Here is a 27,929-nt window from a genome sequence, read left to right as displayed (position 1 = left end):
GTCGGGCAGTGTGAACAACAACTGGATGGACATTTATGACATGGTGGAAGATTTGGTCAATAAGTTTGACAAGTATGGCTTCTCTGTGTTAATAGGGTGTTGTTTTCTTCTGCCAGACATAGTACAGAGCTGTTTAAACTCAGTGGGCATGGGAGTCCCTCCAGTCAAGAACACAGAGCCCAGAGTGAAGTTCTGAAGCAAGAAAGGAGAGATCACAGTGATTCCAAGGGTCTCAGCAACTTTACTTGGCTCCTGCCTGACAGTCAGGCTATATTACTGGAGACACGGTAATGTGCCCTGCCTAACAGATTAGGAAACAGGCAAACCAGTAACACAGTAATTAAACACCTGGTTAAAGGTGTCAGGGGGCAAAATAAAAAGGCAAAGGACTTATATGAAAGCTTACAGAAAAAGGAAAAATGTTAACTCAAGGATGGCATCCCAGAAGTTGTGGCAATATCAACTGGGTTTTGATGGATGGGAAAGACAGGGCAATAGGAACCATCAAGAATACTTCTTATGGAATGAGTGGTCTGTTTGGCTGCAGAGTAGGATTATCTCAAGAAAGGACTAGGAGATGAGGCTGGGCATGTTGACTTGGAGCCACGGCCATAAGCTCATAGTGTCATGCCATGGGGCCTAAGTTTCATGCTGTGAGCAATAGGGAGCTACAGATAATTCTTGTTTAAGGGTTTGACATGATCAAGGTTGTGTATTAAGAAAAAAAAGTCTGACAGAAATGGGTAAAATGAGTGGGAACAAGAGCCAAGAGCAGTAGGGAACTCAGCTAGAGACCTATGGTACCAATTTAGCCAAGGATAATGAGGGTCAGCATACCAGAAGACAATGGCCAGAAGCAGGAAAGGGAGGGATGTAGATAGCTGCCAAGAGGGAAAATAATTTCTTTGAGAGGAAGAGGGAAGAAGTGGGGAAAACAGGCAAGAAAGGAAAGGCAAAGTTCCAAAGAATGTTAGAGAAGAGAGGTCAGGTGGGAGATCTTCCTGCAGGAGTGTGCAGATGTTTCTCTCTCTCCTTGTGAATGCAGCTGTCTGTATGAGTGCCTATGTGTGTTTGTGTGTGGTGTTTGTGTGTGCGGTGTGTGCACCTGCATGCACATGTACAGAAGAGAGAAAGAAAAAGAGAAACAGACTGACAGAAAAACACTACTGGGGTGTTGTGAGGTAAGGATAGATCAAGATACCATTCTGGCACACTCTTCCAGAAAGGCCAGATATCTTACAGGCCTCTGAATTCCTGACTGAAGTTATGGGAAGTTCTGGGGTTTGGGAAATGGGCCCCAAAGGGTAAGAATTAGGGTGAGGGCAGGGAAACTGTCATGTACCCCCTCCCTGGCTGCTCATTGGCTTCATTTTGAGCCTCTTTCTATGACTTCTCACACGCACATTCTTCCTCCCCAGCCCAAACCAGCGGATGTCTTTCATCACCTTCTCCACAGAGGGCCACACTCTCATGAAACTCACATCAGACAGGTAAGTGTTAACATGGTGACCCCCAAGGCAGGCCCAGAGGGTAGGACTACAGAAAGAGCCAGGGAGCAAATGAGTTCCCTGAGACCACAGTGGGGAGCCCGCTGGAGTGCAGGCTGGGCAGGCCTAGACTACCCGCATTGTGCACCCTGACTCCCAGATCTGGTTCCCCATCCCTTTCTGACTCCCAGCTGCTCTGACATTGGCCACCCTGTGCTACTAGATCATCTCCACTCCTAAGCCCTGCCTTTCACCTGTCCTGATTCTTTGTTTCTGCATTCTTCCATCCTCTTAGAACAGACGGGCTGTGAGGACTCTCAGCATGGTATAGAACAGGTGTATGGCTCCTTTACAAACAGTGAACAGCATTAAGGATCTGTTGTCATGTGTCACTCTCTGCCCTGGGCCAATGGGGGTGCCAGTGAAACAGTCATAACCAGGGAAGAAAGGATGAGCAACATCAAATTATTGATGGTCTCAGTGAAGGGGATCTTACTTCTATGGTGGATCTGAGACAGGGGAGCCCATGAGTGGGGTCCTGAACATCAGAATTGAGAAAGACATGGCATGCCCAAAGCCTAGGTGGGCCACGGTGGGCCCAACAGTTTTCCCAAAAGCCTAGAAGTAGGGAGTTATAGAGCTTCTGAGTAGCTGGCTAAAGAAGTTAAGATTCTTGAGGGCACAAATGATCAGAACACAACACAGAGAAAGTTAAGCAGCAAAGAGAGGGTGAATATCCTTAGGACTGGATGGGTGCCAGAATTTGAGTCACAGAGCCACCGTTCAGGACCATGGAGAGAAGCCAGGAGCAGCAGAGTGATCAAGAACAACCAGACTGCAGGAGAAGGGTGTCATGATGTCAGTGCATCCAGATAGCCCTCTCATGTCTGACTCCAGGAAAAGTGGGGAGTGGGATGGCTGCTCCAAGCATTAGTGGAGGCAAGGATTTGTGCATATGTGTGGTTATGTGTTTAGAACAGAGAGACCTGAGTGGATATGAGCTGAGTGGAAGGAAGCAAGTCCTTTGGGGGTGACGCTGGCCGGTGGCAGAGAGATGCAAGGCTGCTGGGCAGGGGGCTCTGGTGGAAGAGCTGTCACTGAGGAGGGGAAGGTTTCTGCCTTCTCTAAGGTGGGAGTCTCAGGGCCCAGATGTGAGAAGTTGTTTGTGGGCTTAGGGAGGGCCTCCTGGTCCCCTCTGGACAGGAAACATGACGTCTTCCACAAACAAGATTTCAGGAGTGGCAGTGTACCCAGGAGAGTGGAAAAGATGTGAAATGAGATGGGACAAGATGTGCAGCTGAGAAGAGAGCTCACACTCAGATCAGGGTCCTACGGCTGTCAGCTCCTGAGAAACCAGAGAATCTTGACCGGAGTTAGGCTCCACCTGAGACTGGGCCTTCCCAAACGTGCCCCACTGCCTAGGAGTTGAGGAGGCCTATGGCTGAGAGCCCAGGTGGACCCTGTCATTCAGAGGGAATACCGGAGGGGATGATGTTACCTGATACAAGTGTGACTCTGGAGGTTCTGCAGAGAATGTGAAACCAAGGCTAGGACCTTGCTTGGTGCTTTCTGAGCCCTTCCTGCTAGGATCGAGTAGTCTAAGGAGACATAGTCCAAGAAGGGTTTCTTCCGGATGTTGGAGAAACCAGATGGCACAGGGGCTAAGAAGACCCAGAGGTGTTGTCCAGGTGCATGACAGCAGGGAAGAGATGGAGAGGCTCCAAGGAATTGAGACAGGTATTAAAGAGGAAGAGAGACTGCTAGGGGACAAGGAGCGTGGTGTCCCTCCCATGGACAGAGCTGGGAGTAAGGCCAGAGGGGCAGCAATCCCTGGAGGGAGCCTATTGGCTAGACACTGGGAAGAGATGAGAGTTTCCCCATACTTGGGATGCTGTCACAAAATACAAATCTTCCAGTGTATGATGAGAGAGGAGGGGAGAGTGCTTCCACTGGACAGACAGTGCCTGGTGTGGTTTCCACTGGCCCCAGGTCCCAGGCCTCACCTCCTGGGCTGGGCTGGGCTGGGCGGGACAGGTCTCCCTCATAGCAACATCTGCACTCTCCACAGTGAGAAAGTTTCTCGGGTCCACGCTCTCCTAGACTGGCTATGCCAGCCCAGCTCGTCACATGGGATTAGCCTGAACCTAAACCCCCAGGCTCTCCTGTGTCCCAGTGCCACCCATGAGATCTGCCTTCACAGCAGTTGTCTGGCCACAGACCCGTGGCAGCCAAGGGATCACTCCTCAGGCCCACTTCAGGCTTTGGCGTTTTTCAGGAGCACATGAACTCAGGAGCCCTAGTATGTTCATGAAGCAGCTTGCTACTTCCTTTAGCACCGGTCCAGAAGGGAAAGAAGCTTAGGGAGACCAGGTCAACCTCAGGGACCTTTGGCAGTGGAGGATGGGACAGAGCAGAAGTGTCAATCGGCAGGATGACTTTTCCAAACTCAGCCTTACCTGTTGGAGGATAGTGTGCCTTCCTGAGGGACCTGGTAGCTTCTAGCATCCCTGCCCATCACATTGTGAGTGGGATCCACAGTGACACCTCCATGGGTGTGCCCCACATTCATCCTGGGGCATTGGGGATCCCCCAGGTCTGTGTGCCTGAGACTGTGACCAGTGCAGAGAAAGCCAGGCCATACCCATGGGATTAGCAAAGCAGCATCTCCCACCATATTCTCACCCGATGGGAGACAGCGGAGGCCTGGACATGGCCTGTCAATATCAAGGACAGAAGGCCAAAGGTCATGACCTGGCTACTTGACTTGTGTCCTGTCCCAGCCAGACAGATGTACAGTGGCTCCAGAACAGCTTGGGGCTGCCTTTAATATCAAACCCAAATTACACTTCAGCCACCTTTCAGATTTTTTTTTTTTTTTTTGCTGTTTTTTTCTCCAGCCTCTTTAGGTGTAGGTTTAGGTTGTGTATTTGAGGCCTTTCTTGTTTCTTGAGAAAGGCTCGTATTGCTATATACTTTCCTCACTATCTTTGATACATCCCAAAGATTTTGAACAGTTGTGTTTTCATTTTCATTTGTTTCCATGAATTTTTAAAATTCTTCCTTAATTTCCTGGTTGATCCATTCATTCTTTAGAAGGATGCTCTTTAGCCTCCATGTATTTGAGTTCCTTCCAACTTTCTTCCTGTGGTTGAGTTCTAGTTTCAAAGCATTATGGTCTGAAAATATGCAGGCAATGATCCAAATCTTTTGGTACTAGCTGAAACCTGATTTGTGACCCAGATGTGATCTCTTCTGGAGAATGTTCCATGTGCACTACAGAAGAATGTGTATTCTGTTGCTTGGGAATGGAATGTTCGGGATAGATCTGTGATGTCCATCTGGTACAGTGTGTCATTTAAAGACTTTATTTCCTTGTTGATCTTTTGCTTAGATGATCTATCCATTTCAGTGAGGGGAGTGTTAAAGCCCCCTAAGGTGGCTCCAGGATGGCTTGGGGCTGCTTTATTTTGCTTTTCTTCCTTCTTCTTCTTCCTCCTCCTCTTCTTCCTCCTCCTCCTCCTCCTCCTCCTCTTCTTCTTCTTCTTTTCTTTTTTTTTGAAGTATAGTTGACACACAAAGTTATATTAGATGTAGATGTGAAGCATAGTGATTGCACTATTCTATATGTATGTTACGCTCACCACGAGTGTAGCTACAATTTATCACCACACAACATCGTTACAATATCATAGACTATATTCCTTATGATCTACCTTTCATCCCTGTGACTTTTTCACTCCATAACTGGAAGCTTGTATCTCTCACTCATCTTGACCCATTTTAACCCTCCCTCCAACTTCTTCCCCTCTGGCAACCATCAGATAGTTCTCTGTGTTAATGAGTCTATTCCCGCTTTTTTGTTTGTCTGCTTCTTTGTTTCATTTTTTGATTTCACATATAAGTGAAATCATGGGGTATTTTTCTATCTGACTCAATCATTTAGCATAATAACTTCAGATCCATCCGTGTTGCTGTAAATGGCAAGATCTCATGGTTTTAATAGAATAATATTCCTAGACTGCATAAACCAAACTTCTTTATCCATTCATCTATCATTGGACACTTGAGTTGCTTCCATATCATGACTTTTGTAAATAATTTTGCAGTGAACATGAAGGTGCAGATATCTTTTTGAGTCAGTATTTTCATTTTCTTTGGGCAAATACCCCATTGTGGAATTAATGGATCATATGGTAATTCTATTTTTAATTTTTTGAGGAATGTTCATACTGTTTCCCAGAATAACAGCACTAGTTTCCATTCCCACCAACACTGCACGAGGGTTAGCTTTGGCTCATTTGAATAATCCACACCTCATACCACCACAACCCCTCTTCTGATTTTTTTCAGAAATGAAATACGTGACAGTCTTGCTGAACTCCAGAATGTAGTGCCTTCGGGAGCCACAAACATGCAGGAAGGATTTAAAATGGTACCGAAACTAGAGCTCTGAGGACTTCTGCTTTATGGAGTTCTTAGAGTGTTCCTGGGTCTTCCCACTGCCCTCCCCCAATACTCCTTCATTTCCTTGCAGGCAAATGAGCAGATTGAACAAGAAAACACTAAAGGTAAGTTGTCTGGTAACTTCACTGTGGGCAGGTGTGGGGGCAGAGCAGACTTGGGCCTCAGAGAGGTCTGGTGCAGACCCTCGTCTTACTTACCCTTACCTTACTTACCGAGGTCTGGTGCAGACCCTCGTCACTGACCTTACTATCACTGACTCTTGGAGCAAGGTGCTGTCCTCTCTGGGCCATGGGTATCCTCCTCTGTGCAGTGAGGATGAAAACCATCCCTAGTAATGTGTCTCAGAGTAATATGGGGACATAGGTGTACCTTCTAGGTTCTTGGTAACTGAGAGGTGCTTGAACTACACTTGGGCTGCCTGAACAGGAAAACAGAAAAGCTAGGGGTCCAAGAGCAGACAAGATTCCATCTTCAGAAAAAAACACTGGATTTCCCCCTTGCTAACCACACTTTGTCTCCACCACATTCTGGCCCTGGCTCCTTTCCCTTCAGTTCCTTCCTTCTGGCTAATGTCATCCTGTGACTGTGTCCCCAACACTGGAAAAGACTGTGCTCTGCCCAGAACCGTCTTTGTCTAGACCGTAGGGTCGCAGCCATTGCCGGGAAGAAAGTGTGGGCCTAGTGGGGAAGGGCACTGAGCTGGCCATGGGGTCCACAGCCCGAGAGTCTCCACCTTGTCTTCTGGAGCTCTGGGTGCAGAGATAGAACAGGACTTTCTGAGGGCACTGCCCTGCAGGACATCTGGTACAGTCGAGTCTGGCTGTCCATCCCTTGGCTCAACAGAAAGGCTGATGCTTGTGCAGTGAAGTAGCTGGCATTACCTTTCAGAGCAAGGGTCGTATGTCTGGTCATAGTGATGGTTCAGTAGGAAGGGCCAGAGGGAGGCTCAGCGCTGTCATCTATAATGTAGGTCCTGGCTAAGGCCCTTCTCCCTCCAGGGCTGGGCTGCTAGCCCTCCAGACATCGCTGATGGTGGGTGCTTGGGTCGGGGGGCCTCTCCTCTGGAGGAGGAAGTGTGGGGAGCAGCACTGTGCTCCAGCAGCCTGTGGAGAGTCATTCTGGGGGTCTTTACTGATCAGGCCACTGCGTGCTGCTTCTGCAGGGAAAAAGACTCCCATCGTGATTATCTCTCTGACCGACGGAACTCTGCTGCCACAGCCCTTCCAGGATACCAAGTTCGAAGTGAGTCCCATCCATTGTTGCCAGTATTCTGCTCCACACATTTGGTGACTTATACTCAACACTTTCATTCTCTTAGGCTGAAGAGGCTCGGAGACTGGGGGCCACTGTTTACAGCATTGGTGTAAAAGACTATAGGAAAGACCAGGTAATTCCAAGCTGGTAACCAGGTGCCACCTGTGAGCCTAGATGGAGAAAGCTTTCATAGGCAGCTTTCCCAGGGTTACACGAGGATGGACCTGTAACCCACCACTAGTGCCTCGACAGCAGATAGCCCCTGCAGAAACAAATGACAAGGGCCGCCTGGGTGGCTCAGTGGGTTAAAGCCTCTGCCTTCAGCTCAGGTCATGATCCCAGGGTCCTGGGATCGAGCCCCGCATCGGGCTCTCTGCTCAGCAGGGAGCCTGCTTCCTCCTCTCTCTCTGCCTGCCTCTCTGCCTACTTGGGATCTCTGTCTGTCAAATAAATAAATAAAATCTTTTAAACAAAAGTAACAAATGACAAGTGTGTAAAACCTGCTGCCGATGGTGCTGGTGGAAGGGCTTTCCCTTTCCGACAGGTGGGCTGCTGGCCAGTGCCAGAGTCTGGCCGTTGGAGTCTAACATGGCATGAGGGAAGGGACTCTTTCCTGGGATGGGGACTTCTGTGTCCTCAAACGCTGGCCATGGGCCTCAGGCACCTCCTCTGTCTTATAGCTGTTGGAGATTGCAGACAGCCCACAACACGTGTTTGCAGTGGACAATGGATTTAAGGATCTACGAAACATTGTAGGAAAAGTGAGTGAGGGATGAGAGAAAGGGAATGGGGTGACATCTGTCCACAACCCCCCATTACTGTCCCTGACCTGCCACCCCCCCCCTCTATTCCAGCTCGCAGCTAAGTCTTGTATTGATATTACAAAAGTGGAGCCTTCCTCCTTCTGTGCAGGAGGTAAGAGCTGGAGTCACTGTTGTCAACATGGGGCGGGGGGGGGGGGTGGGGAGGGCAGTGTTGTACGTGCTGGGTGCATGATGCATGCGGTGGGAGCATGTGGGTGCTGTGAGTTTCAGTGTGTGGTGTGTGTATGCAAGGAATGGTTTAGAGAAAGGTACACGGGTTATAGAAGTAAGTAGATCTTTCTGTGAGGTATGCATGCCAGGGACTGTCGTGGAGGTATGCGTGTGACTGTTTTTTAGTTTTTGACATAATGTACATACGCTTCTCTGCATAAGTTTAAAATAGTACCATTATTTCATATACACATACAGCAAAATGATTACCAAAGAAGTTTTATGTGGAACTTTTCTAAACCTGAAAACCAAAAGTTGAATACGTAACAAGAAAAAAATATATATTTAAAAACCTTCAACAGAACACTGTAAAATGAAATCTGAGAATATATAAAAAGCACAGTTCATCAAGAATAATTAGGGACCACTCCTACAATACAAGTCCGATTCAGTATTTAAAATATCAGTGTAACTTACCACATCAGCAACGTGCAGAAAAGAAACATTATCTCAATGGATGACTAAAGAATTGGACACAGTTCAATGGCCAGCATCATACTGGGAACATAGCCAGACAGAAGGCATCCATACAAATACAGCTAACATCTCATCCCGTGGTTATATGGGGAACTCCTCTCCCTCAACATCTGGAACTTCACAAGGGTGCCCTCTCCCCATCCAGGGTCCCTGTGTCAGTCTGGTGAGAACTCCTACACAGTGACTACTGTGACAGAAGCCCCCCTCTCTGTAATGGGCTCTGTGTGTGCCCACTGGGGATCAGTACATGGAAGCGGATGGATAAGCACATTTCTTCCGCTGCTAACAGCACTGAGCTGGATCCAGCCAGATGCAGACCCAGGGGCTGGCTCTGGCCTCTGCACTCCTAACTGTAGGGGCATAGTGCCACAGACCATGGGGTCAGACGGACCTGTGTTCACATCTGGCTGTGCTGCCCATGAGCCTGCCTCCCGGAACAAACCACTGAACATCTGTGAGCTCCCCTCTTGTCTCCAAGAAGGAGCAATAACAACACCCATGAGCAGATGTGAGACGGAAGGCCGGGGGATTTTATGAGGACTGGCACAGGATCTAGAAGTCGGTCAGCCCTAAGCAGGAGTAGTGGTACTAATATTGCCATCGTCATGGTGCCCCCGGCCCCAGTGCCAAGGCCATGTGTGGAGGGTGTGGGGAAATCATCCCGGATAAAAGCATCTCCAGCCGAATAAGCCGTGGGCCGCAGCTCTCTGATTGCTCCTGTCTTCTGCACCAACCTGCAGCGCGAGGGGGGAGGTGGGCAAGAGACCCCACACAAGTAGGCTCTGCTGGTTTAAAGCCGTGTAGCTGACCTGACAGCTTCGTTTCTCTGATTATGTGCCCTGGACACGCACAGGCCATGGCATCGCAGCAGCCTGTCAAACTGCAGGTGCAAATGGCAGTCATCGTCCCTTCCCCATGGTGGCCAGGCCGGGGTGACAGGTGCCTGCCACACACCCACTGACAGCTTAACTCAGCATTTCCTGTTCTGACCTTTTCAATTGTTGCCCTCTTGAGGAAGCTGCCACAATGTGACAGTCCCTGGGAGGCCAAGCTCAAGGCAGGATCCTGGACCCCAAATGAAATCAAAGGAGGCATTTCATCAGGCTGTCAGTTGAAATAAATCAGTGGGTCAGGGAGCCTTGGGAAAGAGACAGGGGACGAGCATGAGACTCAGGGCCTTTTCAGCCTCTCGGGGTGCTCTCCAGGGTGAGGCAGGGGCCTCTGCTAGCCTTCCTGCCTCTATGCCTGGGCTCTAGCCCATCCTTGGCTCAGTGCCCTCAGGCCCTGTGTGGGTGTTTGGTGTTAGTGTGACTTGTGTGAGTGTCTGGTCGTTGCATGGTGAATAAATCCCATGGCCAGAGCACCTAGAAAAGCTGGCAGGGGTGAGCACAGACTCACAGCTTCTCTACCACTGTGGCTCAGGCTGGCATCTTCTACACAGGGCCGGAGGGCACTGAGCAGGCCTCTTTCCAAACCCCAGCCTTGCCGGGAGTGTGAGGTCCCTAGCCCCCATCAAGGGGGCTCAGCTCTAAGGCTGGGGCAAGGGGTGACACTGGGCTTCCGGCAAGCCCCTCCTTCCACTTTCCAGGGTTCAGTCCACCCCTTCTTTGAGGCCTCACTCCCAGGAGTCTGCCCCTTGCCCCTTCCCTGATTCACTGGCCCCTCTGGATTCCCACAGCCCTTGCTCTGTCCCTCTCATTAGTCACTTGTCACTTTGTACGTGCCGTGACTTTGCCTTGGCTGTGTCACTGTTTATTTTTACCATTCAGTACTTTGGTATTTTCTCGGATTTTGTGAAGAAAATTTCCAAACCTACTTCAAAGTGGAAACACCAGTACAAAGAATAGCCTCATCTCCACTACCTGGGTTTTGCCGTTCATATTTAATATCTGACCATATTTCATTATAATTTTGTCTATCTAGTGCTCTCTCTCTGTCTTGCAAACACATCCTTCTATGCGCATACACATATACAGACACAGTGCATCTTATTTTTTTATGCGTTTCAAACCGTTTTACAGGCATCAGGCTACCTCATCCCCAAAACCCATCATTCTGCATGTATTTCACTATTTACACTGATATTTGTTAAGAGTTCTCTTTTTAAATTGCAGCAAACTTTAGTGTATCATTTGATGACTTCTGGTAAATGCACACCCCAGGAAGACACAGTTTACCATTGACCCCAGAAAACCCCTCAGATCACTTGCCAGGAGATCTTTGTCCCCCTCCCCCCATCCTGAAGGCAACTGCTCTTCTCAGTTTTTCTCCCATAGGCTAGTTTGCTCCTTTAAAACATCCTCTTGGTGGACTCATGTGTTTGAACGTCATGCTTGCTCTGGTACTCTTGGCACGGTGGTTTGGAGATTTATCCTTCCTGTGTGTGTGCTGGCTGGACTTGGAGTTTTGTGTCAGGGAGGAAGGCTGGAGGGGGCACCTGGCCATTCTTTTTTCTGTCTGTGACTGGCCCAGAGTGAGTCCATGGTGGCACGTAGTAGGATCCAGGGCAGAGGAGGGCTCTCCTCGGAGATCCAGTGAGCAGGGCCTGCACTGTGTGCAGAGGGCAGGGCGGGCTGTGTGGGGCAGGAGCCCCCAGAGGGGGAAGGCAAGACCCACGGTGCTGGGCAGAGACACCTTTGCCACCAGCGTGGGTAGCTGCTATCTGTCTACCATGATCAAGCTCCCCTTTCATCCCACCCTCTGTCATGCAGTATGTAACATTCCCCAACCATCAGCACATATTCCATTCTACAGATGGAGGAAATTTCTTTCACTAGTCTCCCTCGTCAATATTCTGGTTGTCCTAACTTGTGGCTGCAGCTGGCTGTGAACACCGTGAGGCTCACTCTCTGTGGGCATGAGTCAGGATTCCCTGGGTCAATCCCACAAGCAGGATTGCAGCATGAAGAGGACACACAGGATAAACATTGGTCAGTAGAGTCGGATTTCTCCCAAAGAGCCTGTACCGAGCAGCAGGGGGTGTTCCCAGAGCCCGACCCTCCCCAGGGCAGTCATGTCCACTCGTGTGCCCTTGTCAGTCTCATGGTCAGTGGGTTGCCCTTCCTCACTGCTGGTTTCCTCCTGGCCTTCTTGGGGAGCTGCCCTCCCACCCTCTTGGGGAGCTCCTCTCTCTGGAGCCCTGGGAGGCCCGCTGTACAACTTCTTCTCCAGAAAGAAAATTCTCCAACCAGAATGACCAGTCTCCCTTCCAGGGGATCTGGGTCCTCGTGCCACCCAACCGCTGCGAAGCAATGGCCCCCTGTGTAGGAAATGCAGCTCCCACAAGCTGATGTTTGTCTGTGCTTCATTTTCATCCTGTGGTGGTTACTGTTGGAGGAATTGGGTGGGGGTCTTGGAGCAGAAGGAGCAACTACTGGAAAGAGCAAAATCCTTTAACTCCACATTTCTCCTGCTCAAAAATCTGAGCCCATCACCCGGCTTTCCACTTACTGAAGCACTTGCCAAAGTGACAGGACCCTCTGAGAGCGGCAGTGCCTGGGGACACAGATGGCCCTGCTACAGAGGAGGAGTGATGACTGAGGAGGGCCCCGAGGGCTACAGTGCACACCTCATGGGACGGGGGCATGTGGGCAGAAGGACAGTGGGCAAGATTCCCGAGGAGTGCAGGCTCTGTGAGGTCCTGGGCTATCAGGCAGCCCTACCCTCAGCAGCTGCCCTATATCCTGGGCAAACTGGTGATAGCTGCTCAGAACTAAGAGAGGAGCAGAGGGGGCAAAAGTGGGACTTGCCTTGGGCACAAGAGGTCAGATCCTAGCCCTGTACCTGCCAGGGCTCCAGGGAAAGCCACCTGCCCTCTCTTAGCCTTGGCTTCCTTCTGTGTAACTTAGGGAGTAATGCCTAGTGTGGGCATGTTGGGAGGTGAGGGAAAGTATAGATCAGCCCATAGTATATGCTGTTAGTGGGGAGTGTTATTTTGGATAAACACCGGCGTTACACACCTTGGCCTGGCACAGATTTGCCCATTTCTGGTTCCTTCTGCCTGTTTGCGTGGCAGGAAGAGTCTACTTGCTGTTTTGGCCTCCTCTGGAGCCTGATCGCACCTGCAGCCACACACAGCCAGCTGAATTTTCCCTTTCTCTGCCTGTATCTAATAACAATGTGGGTTATGCATTTACAGTTCTGTCTTGCACGGAAATGCTTCTTTGCAATTAAAAAATCCTGGGATAAAATATAAATGCTACTTCTGTGAGACTGAGGGGTGGCCCTAGCTGGGCTGGCAAAGAGGTTCACAGGAGACAATCCCAAGTGCTCCTTCCTGGCCAATCTCAGAACCCTGTGTCATAGAGGGACAGGTCCTCAGAGGGTATGACAGGGAGCCTGGCACAATCGAATTCAAAGCAGCATTGTGAGATTTGGCTACTGTATGTGGGAGAAGACACGTCGCTTAGAGACGACTAGTCAGCCCTGAGTGGGACAGATGGAACTGGCCAGGCTGGTGCCACGAGCAGGGGTGAGTCAGAATGAGAGGCTGCAGTGTGGGGTGTGCTGGAGTAAAGGAGGTGCTGGCCACGGGGAGTGCTCCCCAAACTGAAACTGGGCAGTGGCATACGGAAATACAAACCCACTGATGCCAGCTGTTCCTGCTTTCCGAGAAAGCTAGTGATCTGGATTACTAGGGGAAATGTGCAGGCTTTACAATGTTAACTCTAATTTTTGGAAAACACCTGAAAGCCTAAAAACCCACATCAACAGGCCAGCGTCGGGCCACGGGTCTAGAATCTATGTGCTTCAAAGCAGAGCATTTGCTGACACTGCCCTGATCAATGGAAGCTTCGGGAGACAGGAAAAAGGAGGAATCGGGACAGCCGGTCCAGTTCTGCTAATACGAAGAATTATACCTAGAGAGTAAATTGAGCTAGGGCAAATCAAGCTCCATGAAGGGGAGTTAGCCCAGCTGGGACAGGAGGCAGTGGTGGAGGCCAAGGACCTTGGGCTTGCTGCTGAAGACCTGCATGTTAGCCTGGTGAACTCCCAGAGGGCCAGGCCCACCAGCTGCCCCCTGGCTTTGCTTCAGAAGCTCAGAAGCTCCAGGGGAGCTGCAGCACCTTGTTTGGGGTCTAAGACCTTCACCTGTCTCCACACTGATAGAAGAAGTGTCTGCTGAACCCCACATGGGTTGGTTGTAGTCTATCAGGAGGAGGCATGGGAAAATCATCTGTGGAGTTCCAGAACCACGGCAAAGACAGGAGCTCTCCTTCCCTTGGGGATTCTTCTCTGCAGGGTCACAGACTCGTAGGATATGCAGAGCAAGAAGCAGGGGCTCTTAATGGGCTCTGAATGTCAGGAGTGGAGGTGAGAGGCCCCCAAGAACCGAAGCCTGCCCTGACACTCAAAGTGCACCCTTGGTGACACCGGTTGAGGATCTGGCCCAGGGGAATCACACGTCTTGGTTTTGACATGTTTGCTTCCTCATAGGAATCCCTAAGAATTCCATTTTGGGGGTGACCTGCCATGGAAGACAGAGGTGCCCTCAGCCCCGCCTCACACAGTCCTTTGAATGTTGTCTTTGCAGAAAACTATGAATTGATGGTTACTGGAACCGGCTTTAATAATGCAAAAAAGAAGGATGAAGTTATTTGTAAATTCATCTTCAGCGAAAATAAGTCCTTCAGTAAGTAGCCCCATTGGTGGTGCCTCCAAGTGACAAATTCCCCACCTCAGGCTGCCTTCCCCTCAGCCAGCCAGGCCTTCAGAGCCCTTGCTGACCGTGCACTCTGAACATTGTGAGGATAGATCCCTGTGGACAAGGGGAAGGAGGGATCTGATGGAGAAGTTGGGAAGTCATCAACCCCAAAACACAAGAGCCTCTTGGAGCAGGGCTCTCCCCCTACTGAGAATGGCTCTGGGTGCGGGGTGTGCCCCAGAGCTGCTCTCCCCTCCCTCGGCTCAGCACTCACTTGACTTGAGTGACAAGGACCCGAATCCATGGAGATTGCTGGTAGAAACAGAGGCAGCCCTGGGGCTCTGAGCGTGGGCCAGGTGAACTGGTAGTTTCCCCGGAAGGTACGTCACCTGGGACGGAGAGAGGCTGCCAGCTGCCAGGCCCGGACCCTGGAATCCTGGCACAGGCACACGTCACACGTGTGACCTTCACCAAATGAGGAATCTATTCTCAGCCTCTCTTTTCTCTACCGTAAAATGAGGCCAATATCATAGCTGAACTAAGCCATGTTGCCTATGTAAACCAATGTTTGGGAAACACTCAGGCTGAGGCGTACATCTGTAGGGTCGAGTGGCCTGAGGAAGTACACAGGTGGGCAGGTAGATGTGCCCTCAGTGCTGAAGTGGGTGTGATTCTCCCCAGACATCTCGGGGGCAGGAAGACTTGCTGTGTTCTCCTTTGCCTTCCCAGTTAGCCCCGTGATGCCATCATTTGACTTGATTATAGTATGTTCAGTGACATCTTCCTCTAGGGCCATCTGGTCAACCCAGAGCTACTTCCGGCCAACACTTCACTGCAGGATGAATGTTTCAGTCCCCTAAGGGAAATGGTGTCTCTAAAGGTCAGGACAGGTCGCCCATTCCTAAGCACCTGCCCCTTCCCCTCCACTCTCTGTGCCTTCCGTTGCTTCTTGTTGTCTCAGCACTTGTCACTCTCTGCATCTACATTTATTTTGTTCTTTGTTAGTTCTTAGTCTGTCTCCCTCCAGTCCCTCAGATGTAAGACCCTTGAGAGCTGGGACTCAGGCTGCCTTTTCCATTCAACCAGAGCATTGCACAGGCCTGGTGCACAGTAGGGGCCCAGAGGAAGGCAGAAAGAGAAGTTGTTTTCCGCCAGAGTATTAGCTCTGCTTGCAGAGTATTAGCTCTGCTAGCCAGAGTATTAGCTCTATGCGGCCAGCTGAAAGGGAAAGAAGAGAATACGTCATTGACAGTATTCTCTCGTGATTTTCATTTAGGTAAAAAAGCAAGCTCTGTGGAGGAAAACACCGTGATCTGCCCAGGAGTAAAGATAGATAATCCAGATCAGTAAGTGCCCAGGTCCGGGGCCGTACATGTACAGTTTCCATCACTGTAAGCCACCCGTGCTGGGGAAAACATGTCTCTCCAAGAAGGCTCAAGGCATTGTCAACACTTGTCCTTGTCGGCAGTCACACAAGACGCTCGGGGATCTGCTGTGGCGGGATCTCTGCTGAGGAGGGAGGATACTGGAGATGATGACTCCAGGAATGGTATCTCAGCTCCAGGCAGCTGGTGAGAGCGAAGCCAACATACTCTGTAAATGGAGAGGAATCCAATGTCACCAAGCCACTCTCCCTGGGAACTTAGCCCATGGCCATAAGGGCATCTGACCTCATGTAAGGCTCCTCATGCCTGGTCAGTCTTCACTGCAGAGGTTAAACTCAAGTGCTTATGATGAGCCCCTCCCTTTCCCCATGCCGTGTGCTCACTGGTGACCCCACGGTGCAATGAGCAAATCAGTGCAAGGAGAGCTGTGGGCTGTAGTCTGAGCAGAGTGCAAGAACTGTGCCCACCCAGGCTGCTGATCACTTTCTGCCCTTTCTCTGCTTTAGGGTGGTCTTCGTGGAAGTCAGCCTAAATAATGGCATCAACTTCATCAGCAACGGTGCTAACATCACGAGCAAGAACTGCATGAGCGCCAGGGTAAGACTTCAGCCTCCCTCCTGGGCTGTCCAGAACACCTACGCTGAAGGAGCACACACCCTGGAGGGCAAGAGGGAAGGACAGGGTGCCAGGGCCTGAGTAGTGGCTCCTGCAGACAGGCAGCTGGGGCAGCTTCTCACAGCCAGCTTGGGGTCCTCAGCCTGTCATCGGCAAGCTGTCCCCATACTCAGGCTTCTCAGGTGCCCTGAGAATGGGACCACAGGAGTCCCTGCAATGCAGCCACCTGTCCCAGCCTTGCAGAAACTCTGCTCTCTGTGAATCAAGTGTCATTGGAGGCACATGAAAGAGGACAGCCAGAGCCCTGAGCAGACCCTAGAAATGGTGCTGAGCCTCTGGCACCTGCCTGCCCCCTCGCCACCTGCCCTGGCCCAGCTGTGGTGGTGGAGAGCTCAGGGCTCCATCCTGCATTCCAGCCGGGCAGCTGAGAGAGGCTGGGGGACTGTGGGCTAGGAGCCAGAGTCCAGGACCTCGGGGACACTGGGACACTCCAAATCCAGGTCCCGGACACAGGGCATCTGGAGGGTGGGGCCAGGTGTGTTTCCACCATACGGATGCAGCTGCTGGTACAGCTGAACCCACACATGCCCATCACTGGCCCGAGCCCCAGCCCACTTGGGAACACCCCCGCCCCCGGTCATTTGGCAGAGACAATCAGCCTCCTCTCTACCTCCACTGCTTTCTCGTGATCCTCAACTGTCCCTCTCTGCTAGCATTCTCTAGCTCTACTCTCCTGGAATGAGAGGGGAAGCAACCAGGGTTGTGGGAAGGGCCTGGGGCTCAGCTCAAGGACAGGCACATAAGCAAAGAAGGTTCTACTCCCAGGTTCCCCCTCCTCAGAGCTCCATGTCTTCTGGATACCTGGCATAGGGCACCATGACATGGGCGACAGAGAGTGTTAGGATGCAGATGACAACTGCCTGGGAGGAGGGATAGTGGTGCCTAATCGCCACCACCCTAGTGTCCAGTCCCAGCCTGGGAGAGCTCCAGCAGTGCTGACAGTCCTCCGACTCTGTCTTCGCTTGTGCCTGGGCATACATTCCTGAACCAGCAGACTGACTCACCCATGTGCCCGTCAGGAGTCCCACCAACTGACAGCCCGCCCCCAGCACACACATGTCAGAAAGACCTCAGGAGGAGCCACACCACCCTGGACTCCGACCCTGCCTCCCCCTTCAGCTGCTTTGTCTCCTGGACACAGACCCTCAGCCCTCTCCCTCCCCTGCCTCTGGGAAAGGAGATCACTTAGTTGAGGGCAGGGCTGTGCAGTGTGTCCGCCGAGGGGTGTACTGAGGACTGGCTTTGTCCCACCGTGGGGATTCCGCTCCCTGGTTGGGGCTCTGGGACAGACTCTGTGGCCCAGGGCTCTTCAGTGGCTCTCTCGGTACTGTCTCTGTCCTCCAGCCTTGAGTGCTCCCTGGGGTGGGGAAATCTGAGGTCCATGGGAACAGGTGGATGGGAGGTCTGGTGTGGGCACTAGGGTATGCTCCCCGTAAGAGGTCACTCATGCCCATCCCTGTCGCTGACATGTGTGCTTTCTGCAGAATGCGCCAGAACAGATTCCAATTCCTGTTCCAAATGTTCCTCTACTACCAGTCCAGCCTGTCACATCACCACCTAGAAATACATATCTTCCAGATATGAACCCTGTCATCTTGGCTGGGATCGTCATAGCCCTGGTCTTAATCCCGTTTCTTATCTGGTGCATCTGGCGATATTGCTTCAAAAAGGTAAGTAACATCTCGAACATAGTCCCATTCCTGGGACAATGCCAACAGCATGAGGGACACAGCCTCCCAGCCTCACCCCCAGATTCTGCCTGTGGCAGCTGCCCATCAGCAGCCAGGTCCTCGCAGGAACAACCAGAGGCACAGCCTGTCTTCTACTCCTGGGCAGAGACTCACCCTGTGTCTAAGGTCCACCAGCCTCACGTATGTCTCTGAAGGTGGCCTGTGAGCTGCCCTGGCCGCTGGGGAGAAGCCACCTAAGGGCCCAGATGCCAGGGAGGCCTCATAGCAGCCAGGCTTCTGGAGACTCAGGCAGACTGAGCACCAGACAAGGCCTCTGGTGCTGCAGGAAGAGGGTGGGCCCTGCAGGAGGCACTGAGAGCCCCAAGGGAGGATCCTGCTGGCTGGCAGGGGTCCTGACCTCTGGGACAGCTGAGCCTCGGACACCAACAAGAATCTCTGCCTTCATCCAGGATGTCTGGCCTTCCTTCCTCCTTGCTAAGGGCCAGGGCATGCTGGGCCCCTTGGTGGCCATAGAGGGCCAGGAATGGACCTGCCACCAGCCTTGCTCTCAGGAACTCGCCGTCCTGTGTCTGGTCTGGATGGGTACCTGTGGGTGGAGGGTAAAATGTCACCTTCATAGGGTGTGGCAAGCAGAGCCTTAGCAAAAGACAAATACTGGCCCTGGGGGAGGCAGGAGGGCAGACACACTGGCTGCTGAGTTTGAGAGGGTCCCAGCCAGAGCTGGTGAAGGAAGAGGGGACGGCAGATGTGGGAAAGGACAGAACAAACCTGCAGAACACAAACAGGTCTCATTGTGGGAGAGGTGGAACTCCCTTTGCCACTCTATCCTCTGCCATGGACCAGGCAGCCTAGTCCGGCTGTCTCCCCGTGCACCCTCCAGGGAGCTCCAATCCCCCTTGAATAACCTGGGAGCCTGAGGCTCAGGGCAGTGCAGCTGGTTGACCAGAGACCCATGGGCAGTGGCTTGTAGAGTGACACTCCAAAGTCCGTGTTCTGTCCAACTGCTACTTTATAGGGACCCCTCCTGTCTGTATGGTGGAGCCAGCTCCCTCCATGCCACTTCAGCCTGTGTTCATGTCTCTTTAACATTCTAGAAAAAGGAGATTCCAGCGGTGCATATAATAGAAAGGGTAAGTCATGATTTTGGTCCTGATGCGGTCTGCATCCTCGATGCCCACACTGAACTTCACACACAAGGGCTCCTGCTGCCTGTGGGATAGTTGCACCTCCTGCCCCAGCACCTCCCAGCTCCCTGGGCAAAGAGAGCTGGCAGAAAAAAGAGAGTAACCGAGGGACGGGGAGGGCCTCAGAAGGACTTGGGGCTCATAACACCCTTCCCATGTATGCAGCTCTGCTGCTCCAGGGCCTTTGCGCCCGAATTAGCAACTTGAGGTAGCCTGTTTCAGCAAGCACTGGGATCCCTATTAAAATATAGGGACTGTGGGTCAATTTCCAAAGGACTGTTTCAGAGAGTCAGGTGAACTTTGAGAATAGGAACCTTATGTTTCAAACGTTGGTCCTCTGCCCGGACTCTGATGTATGTTGGGCTGCATATGGTTGATCTCCATCCCTGTCCCCTGGCAGGGCCAGGAGGTTGGCTAGGGTGGGACTCTAGGGATGTGAGGGGCTATGGAGGTTGGAAGGTGTCTTACCTGCCCTCAGTCTGGGTGAGCACAGAGAACCAGGGTTAGGGGAGCAGGCTTGGATATCCCAGGGTGGGGGCCCAAATCAGGTCCCAGAAGAAAGAGTTATATGGGGACACCGTGTCCTGAAGAGGGTACCGGAGCCTGACGGCTGGTAGGAAGCAGGCCTCACCGCCCTTGGCTGTACAGGGTGCACTGCCAGGTGCTGAGAATGGATCTGCCAAGGTCAGGTGAGTGCAGCCCCGTCCCCTGCCAATGCTCCCATCCGGACAGCCCTCCTGTACACTGCACAACCTCAAGACTGGGCTTCTCCCCCAAGGGCGGGTAAAGTCATTTCTGCAAACAAAAGGAGTTTGCTTATTTTCACATGGAGAACACTGTCCTGGTGCAGGGTGCTCCTCATTTGTCCTTGAAAACTCTCTTGTGCTTTTTTGAGTGGGCAGAGCTTGGACAGGTGCTAGAGGACAGATGTCATGGGTCTACACTGAGGAGCTGCCAGACCCAGGAGCAGACTCTGCTTTCTCTTCCTAGGAGCCAGCGAGGAAATGTTTGGAGACATGCCCAACAATGGTCATCCCCTGTGGGTGCCAAGGAGGTGGAATAAGACGGATAGAGGTGAGAGGGGCATTAGGGAGGGTGCGGTGACCCTGCAGGTGGGGCTGAGGGAGAACGAGGGCAGCCACTTCATGCTCCACAGGCCTGGACCCAGAAACTATGGCTGGGGTGGAAATGAACTTTACTGAAACTGACATTGATCCCTTGGTACTAGAGAAAAAGCAGAGGGCACCCTGATCCCCAGGCCCAGGAGAGAACACAAAGGGAGGGCTCCTGACACCACTACCACGCGGGGCCCAGCACTAGGGTCTCCCCCTCGGCATGGGCCCACTTTTGCAGAAGCTGGTAGCTGGCTACTGTCTGCCAGTCCCGGGACACTCAGAGCTGCTCAGCAGCTCCAGCAATGACTTGGGGTTCAGCAGCCAGCAGGGGGATGATGAAACACAAGCCCAGTCATAAGCAGGCTCCCACGGGTCAGATGTTATGTTAGTCACCATACAGTACATCCTTAGTTTTTGATGTAGTGTTCCATAATTCATTGTTTACATATAACACCCAGTGTCCCATGCAATACATGCTCTCCTTAATACCCATCACCAGGCTCACCCATCCCCCCACCTCCCCTCTAAAACCCTCAGTTTGTTTCTCAGAGTCCAAAGTCTCCCCCTCCGATTCCCCCCGTTTCACTTCTCCTTTCCTTCTCCTAATGTCCTCCATGTTATTTGTTATGCTCCACAAGCAAGTGAAACCATATGATAATTGACTCTCTCTACTTGACTTATTTCACTCAGCATAATCTCCTCCAGTCCCATCCATGTTGATACAAAAGTTGAGTATTCATCCTTTCTGATGGAGGCATAATTTTCTGTTGTATATATGGACCATATCTTCTTTATCCATTCGTCTGTTGAAGGGCATCCCAGCTCTTTCCACAGTTTGGCGACTGTGGCCATTGTTGCTATGAACATTGGGATACATATGGCCATTCTTTTCACTACTTCTGCATCTTTGGGGTAAATAAGGAAATTTTTTACAGGAGAATTCTGAGCAAGATTTGTTCACTATTAAAAGTATCCAGAAATGCCAGTGGCTCCTGCAAGCCTTACATGCGTCTGCTCAGCTAAGTGAGGGACTGAGCTAACTCCACTGTCCTGGGGACCCAGTGACATGGAGAGACCAGAGCCTCGTGGAGGAGAAGGCCTGCAGGAAACGTTCTCACCCCGGGATGTGCTAGGCCCCCACCCAGTGAGGGAGGCCCCAACCCTGAAGGGGGCTGTGAGGACAGGGATGGGGAGGCCCCAGACAGCCCAGCATGAGGAAGACATGTTTCAGACTCCAGAGACCCCAAACACACAAGGCCACCAGGTCCCTGCCCCAGGTAGACATTGCAGGGCTCCCTCAGTGTGTTCCTGGGGATAGAGCCCTCTGGGACCCTCTGTCAGAGTGGAGGACTGTACCCTCTGGAGGTGATCGCCATGCCTACAGCTTCCTCGTGGCCACATCTGCTTTTCAGGGCAAACTTGATACCCTGTGTGACTTTGTTCAAAGCTGCAACCAAGTGCCATTGATATGGTGTCAGCCTAAGAGAAAGGTAAGCAGGGGCACAGGGAGTTCCCCATGGGCCAGCAGGCCTTTGCTCTTTGTCTTGACCGTTGCACTCAGGGACTGTGGGTCAGAGATTGTGTCCAAGCACCTGCCAGGGAGGATGCCAAGACATGGAGAGGCTGATTTGGGTCTGGCACCTGCATTTTTCCTGCATATCCTCTCCAGAATGACAGGAAAGTTCTTATGACCCAGCGCCTCCAAACTTAAGTCAAAGAAGCTGTAAAGGGAGGCCAGCCAGAGAGTTCTTCTGGCCCCTGACCATCATCTCTCCCCACTGAGCTCCCCCCTGGAGGTCGGCTGGCTTCCCCCCATCCACTGAGACCCTCCTGTGTGGCTGATTCTCATGCCAGGACTGGTGGAAGGTGTGGTGACACCCCCATGTTGTTGGCCAACACTGACTGCTTTTACCAGATAGTAGAGTCCCTCCTTCTTTCATTGCCTGTGACAACAGGGAGAAGCCAGCTTGTTACAGGTGTCCTCCATGGAACTGAATATTAGTGACAACTTGTTGTTCTCAGTTCCTCCTGTGGTCCAGCTGTCAGTCTAAGAACGCTGCATGGTTTCACTATGTACTCCTGCCAATAACTCCATGTGCCAGTACTACTAATATGCCCTTCTTTCCAAAGGGGGAGCGAAGACACAGAGAGGTCTAGTGACTGACCCCAGGTCACAAAGCCTGGGAGTGGCAGAGCTGGACTTGAACCCCAGGGCATGGCTCCACCCCTCTCCCTGCCCTGCCCCTGTCAGGTCAGGATCCTGATCCCATGATGGTTACCCCACAAACACCCACAAGGCTCAGACCGAGGGCCCACGAAGAGCATGCTCCTGGCTCACCTGGCTTCCAGGTCTCAGACCCTTTGCTCAGACTGGCCCAGGGGCCTGGAGGATATTGTAGTTCCCAGAAGCCCTAGTGGGGACCACATTAGTCCCTTCTTTGGATCAGGCAAGCACGGCTCTCCTCGGTATCAGGTGAGCATTTAGAGTCCTGGGCAGGCCTGAGGGGTTTGGGACACTGGTGAAGAGACACCCCCAATGCATGCTGACCCCCAGCAGGGCCACCGTCTGGTGTCAGAGATGCCAGGGCTCCTCTGGGGCTGGGCTCTGGGCTCTGGATCTGAAGAGGGCTCTCAGTCCCAGCCATGCTCACACAGAATTCCCTTCTCGATCTGATTCTCCTGGAGCCTCTTCCCAGAACCGCAGCCCCATGATGGTCACATGAGCACCACACCAACCCTGTGCCCTGAATCCACCCAGCGGTGCCCACTCAGGGCGGAGGGATGGAGCAAGACATGGAGGGAGGCCTGAGACCAGATGGAGAACAAGGAAGGGATACCAGAAAGGGCCATCCTACCCATCCAGGTGAGGGCAGGGTGCTGAACGACCTTCCAGAATGGTCACATTCCTAAGACCCCAGATGAAGGGTGGCAGAATTCAGACTCACGCATTGTGGGGCACTGCCAGCTCCCTCGGCTCTGCCAGACCCCTGCCATGCCAGCTCTGGCACTGGCCCAGACCCCTCTGGAGCCAGGAGGGACCGTGTGTGTGCCGATGGCCAAACACTGTCCGAGAGGTCAGGAAAGCAGCAAACAGAAAGCAAGTTCAGCACCCAGGGCTGTCTGAAGTCAATCCTCTCATCCTGAGCAGACCTGGGAGCCTATAACTAGGCCCCGTGGGAGGGGGCTCCCTCCCCACTCATCTGTCCCCTCCTGACCTTGTCCTTCCAACCATCTTCCTGGAGTCCTGAGTATTGCTGGGGCCCCAGGACTGCAGTATGTGCAGGGTTCTGGCACCTTCTCTTAGCCTTCAGTGCACTGGTCCCAGGCCCTAGTCAGCCAGAAACCAAAGGGTCTGAATGTCACTGGGACCTGCAGTCTCTGCATACCAATGTGGCCCCAAGCTCAGACCCCTAGCCCAGGCTGCTCAGAGATGGGCGTGGCCTGGGGCTTCCATGTAGGAAAGCAGATACTGCAGATGTTTGTAAAATGACTACGACTCTCCGCACCACCACCCCTACCACCTTTAAATCCCCAGATTTTTTCTAAAAACTTTCCCTTCTAGACTGACTTTCCCTATTGACATATATATATATATATATATATATATATATATATATATAATGGCACAGCAAGACTCAGTCTAGTTGCTTAATCTTGACCCAAACCCTGGCTCCCCTGTGAGATCAGTGTCTCTTCACTCGTTGCCTTATCCCAGAGCAACGCACTAGTTCAGATGCTGGTACTGTTAGTTCCGCCACAAAAATCAGGCCCCCTTACCCTCCCCCACCGCAGGTGCTGCCCACAGTCCTAGCACTGTGCCCCCCGAGAGGCTCTCTGCACAGCAGTTCCTTTCCAGGGACTGCCCCTGCCATTTACATAGAGCCCGCAGACGGCCGGACACTGTCCTGAGGGCTCTATACAACCGACTCCTCCATCTCCCACACCTCCATGGGGGAGAGAGCTGAGGCCCACACAGTTAAGTCTCCTGCCCAGACTGGCCCCGGCGTGAAGCTCTCGGGACAGCACCAGCAGCCCAGCGCCTCGCTGCCGTATGACTGTATCTCTCTTCTGCAATGTGGTCATTTCTTAGCATGTCACAGCTGTGGAAACTGAGCCTCTGAAGTTAGTGATGGAGTTGAAGTGACAGGGTTGTGGAGGGCTGTGGCAGGGCAATGACTGACCCCAGGGGAAGCTCACGTCTAAGTTCATGCTCTGTCCCTGTGCAGACTCTGAGGGCAGTAGGGAAACACGTGGAATGTACTTCTGTCCACAGTGCAGTGTCTTAAATGGGCAAACAGTTGTGAATGTCGACACCTTACTTTCCTAATATGCTGCTGATAGACCTTGGGCATGTTTGCCAGAAAAGTGTTTCTCCGGGGAAAAAGCAGAGCTGGATACAGATGGGCCTTACGATGCATTCGTGGTCGAGGAGCTCCTGAGCCTTTGACCTTACCTACAGAGGGAGCTGCACCAGGGATGCGTGTGTGACAAAGCTGGGACATGACTTTACCCCCCCTCCCAGGAAGGCTGAACTTGACAGGCAACTATCAAGCCAGCGAACTTGGGGAAGGTCTCACATGCAACTCTGGGATTGTGATAGCAGCTGGCTCCCCTGTGCTCTGCAACCCTCCCTATCCCTGACCCAAAATTCACACAATCACTCTCTCTCTCTCTCTCTCCCTCTCCCTCTTCCTCTCTCTCTCACACACACACACATACACACACACACACACACAGAGGCATGCCCAAGCGCGTGCAAGGACTTGTGCAAACACACACATATTCCTCATGCAGTAGCAGGAAATGCAATAATGGAGCCAATGCTTTAAAGCACCGGAGGTTAGGGCTAGCAAGCGACCGTTTGCCGGCAGATTCAAGGATAGTCCTTCACCTGTGCAGGCCTGAGCTGATGGAAGAAGTGAGGGGTCACTGGCTTAGATCATCAAATGGTAAGAAGGCAGAGAGGAATTAGACCCCCTCAACGCCCAAACTGCTCCACTCACCCCTTGACACTTGCACCACAGATTCAGGGTCTCTGTGTCCCTCCAGGGTTCCCCAACACATGGGGCCCCTCATTCCTCCCAGCTGCCTGTGGGCAGATCCAGCCCGCTGCTCCCAGGGATAGGCTCAGGCATGAGAGAGAGGGTGGACCTCAGCACAGGTGCCCCACAGTCATCTCTTTTTTTTTTTTTAAAGATTTTATTTATTTATTTGACAGAGAGAGATATCACAGGTAGGCAGAGAGGCAGACAGAGGGAGAGGGGGGAAGCAGGCTCCCTGCTGAGCAGAGAGCCCGATGCGGGGCTCAATCCCAGGATCCCGAGATCATGACCTGAGCCGAAGGCAGAGGCTTAACCCACTAAGCCACCCAGGTGCCCCCCCACAGTCATCTCTTAACAAAATCAGAGGGATCCCCCAGCAGTTTCTAGGTCTAGAATAATCTGTTCACATTCTGGAGTAAATAAGCAGAAATAAAAGAGGTAGAAATAAAGATAAGGTACAAAATTCCAATCTATGCTCAATAGCAGCACTCCCATGCATCTGGGCAGCACGAGTGTACTGAACTATAACGAAACCACAGAGCTTTACTCACCGCTAGAAAGAAGATTTGAGAACATGAAAACCTAGACCCTATTGCCAGCTTTTCCTAGAGGAACTCAATGGGCTCAGTTCTCCTTTAGTGGAATTGTAATGAACATGTTTAGGAAAACCTGATTTTAAGTTTACACACACACACAAGAACAGTTAAGAATAGTTTAGGAGTTTTTTATTTGATCCTGGGGCAGGGATGGAGCTAGGGGATTGCTCAGAGGAGAGGATCCTATGCAGTCTGAACTAGGGGAGTGCAACAAGGTGACCAGGGGAATGGACACAGTGGAGTGGGCCTAAACAGAGAACCTGAGGGCCTGGATGGTACGTGGGTGCACAAGAAGGTGAGAATGGACAGGTGACCGGAGACACAGGTGGCTCAGGACAGGGTCTGGGCCAAGTAGACCCTAAGGCTGGGCCTGATGCCCTGGAGGCTGGGAAGAAAGAGGCAGGGGAGGTGAGCAGGGATAATATGCGGAGCCAGCTGGAGGGCGGCCGCAAATGCACACCTGGGCTGTGGGTCTGGAAGTGAGAATGGCCAGCTAGGGAGCAGAGATCTTAAAAGGGATTGCTGATAAAGGATCAAAGAACTTGCTATATGCAGAGTTCAAGATTCTATTCAGAGTGGTTACCGTGGGTGGTTAGAAAACAAGCAACTTCTGTTTCCTTGTGCATGTTTGTCTATATTGTCTGGATTCTCTACAACGGGCAAGTGTTACCTTTTACGATAAGGAAAAGCAAAAATTCTTACCTGTGAAAAATAAAATATTAACTTAATGGACACTAAGGTGATGTTGCATAGAATGTGGCCTAGAAAGTGACGGTTTAAAATGTATGTGAGTCTTGCTGTCCCACTAGCAAAAGTCACCACAAGGAATCCTTGCCCATCTCTGGGCTCAACTCCACTCTGCACAGAGGGGTGCAGGTCCCCAAGTGTGTGTTTCCCAAAAGTTCAATAGGCTCAACATCCTTGTGGGTGTGAAAAAGGATACGGTCTGGCTCCAGGTGTCCCAGGTTCATTGAGAACACACTTAGAAACCCAAGGGTTCTCAGAGGTTAGGTATGTTGTTTTTCTACTGTAGCTACATTAAGAGGGAAAGCCAAGGTCATTCTCAAGGGTTTGGAAGGATTTTTTTTTTAAGATTTTATTTATTTATTCGACAGAGAGAGAGATCATGAGTAGGCAGAGAGGCAGGCAGAGAGAGAGGAGGAAGCAGGCTCCCCGCTGAGCAGAGAGTCCGATGCAGGGCTCCATCCCAGAACCCTGGGATCATGACCTGAGCCAAAGGCAGAGACTTTAACCCACTGAGACACCCAGGCGCCCCTGGAAGGATTTTTAAAACTAGAGTGATGATGATGACAGTCCCCATAAGAGAAAGCATCTGTCCGGGCCCTCTGTCACTCACAGGCACTCAAGGTAACACTTTGAATGAATGAATGAATGACAGGTCCACAGAAGTCCCAAGTCTGCCTCACTGCACGTGAGGACTGAAGGGTCTTTCTGGGGACCAACAGACCCCCACAGATCCAGCAGAGGGATCAGAAGGGTTCTGGGTGACGGACTTAAGTAGAGAAGGTGCTCGACAGGCCCCAGCATCCGGAGAAACCCCAGCATTCTGCTCCAGCGCCGTTCCAGCGACCGTCTCTCTCTCCTCTTTCCAGCAGGGCCGGTGCTTCAACTTCACCCTAGTGAAGCCCCTCTGCAGGCAGTTGCCCTGCAGCGGGAAGGTCTGCCTTCCGTCCAGCCAGGCGTGCTGCCCCATCAACAGCTGCTACTCACGGTGCCAACACCCCCTCCCCACGTGCTCCCGGCTCTCCACCCGGATGTTGCCACTGATCTCTCCCCCTACCCAGGCAGTCTGCGGAACCACTTTGTCACTCCCTCCCCCTTAGCCCAGCCTCTAATGCACCAAAACCCCCAGATTATTAA

General features: G+C 51.9%; 1 protein-coding gene across 1 annotated transcript; it reads left to right on the top strand.

The window, feature by feature from the left end:
• Positions 1–27,892, top strand: LOC123936393 (anthrax toxin receptor-like; the record flags this gene model as incomplete). Its single annotated transcript, XM_045996971.1, has 16 exons — positions 1–72; positions 1,419–1,490; positions 5,838–5,919; positions 6,022–6,055; positions 7,114–7,193; positions 7,270–7,338; positions 7,886–7,966; positions 8,060–8,120; positions 14,250–14,348; positions 15,637–15,706; positions 16,252–16,342; positions 17,905–18,090; positions 19,206–19,241; positions 20,286–20,369; positions 21,823–21,900; positions 27,665–27,892. Coding segments are annotated over 16 exons (1,423 nt in total), but the record flags the coding sequence as incomplete, so codon positions are not given.
• Positions 27,893–27,929: the final 37 nt, after the last annotated feature.

The sequence above is a fragment of the Meles meles genome, unplaced genomic scaffold (assembly GCF_922984935.1).
Source record: "Meles meles unplaced genomic scaffold, mMelMel3.1 paternal haplotype, whole genome shotgun sequence".
In the NCBI taxonomy this organism is placed as follows: Eukaryota; Metazoa; Chordata; class Mammalia; order Carnivora; family Mustelidae; genus Meles; species Meles meles.
This window is presented reverse-complemented; position numbering and strand designations above follow the sequence as displayed.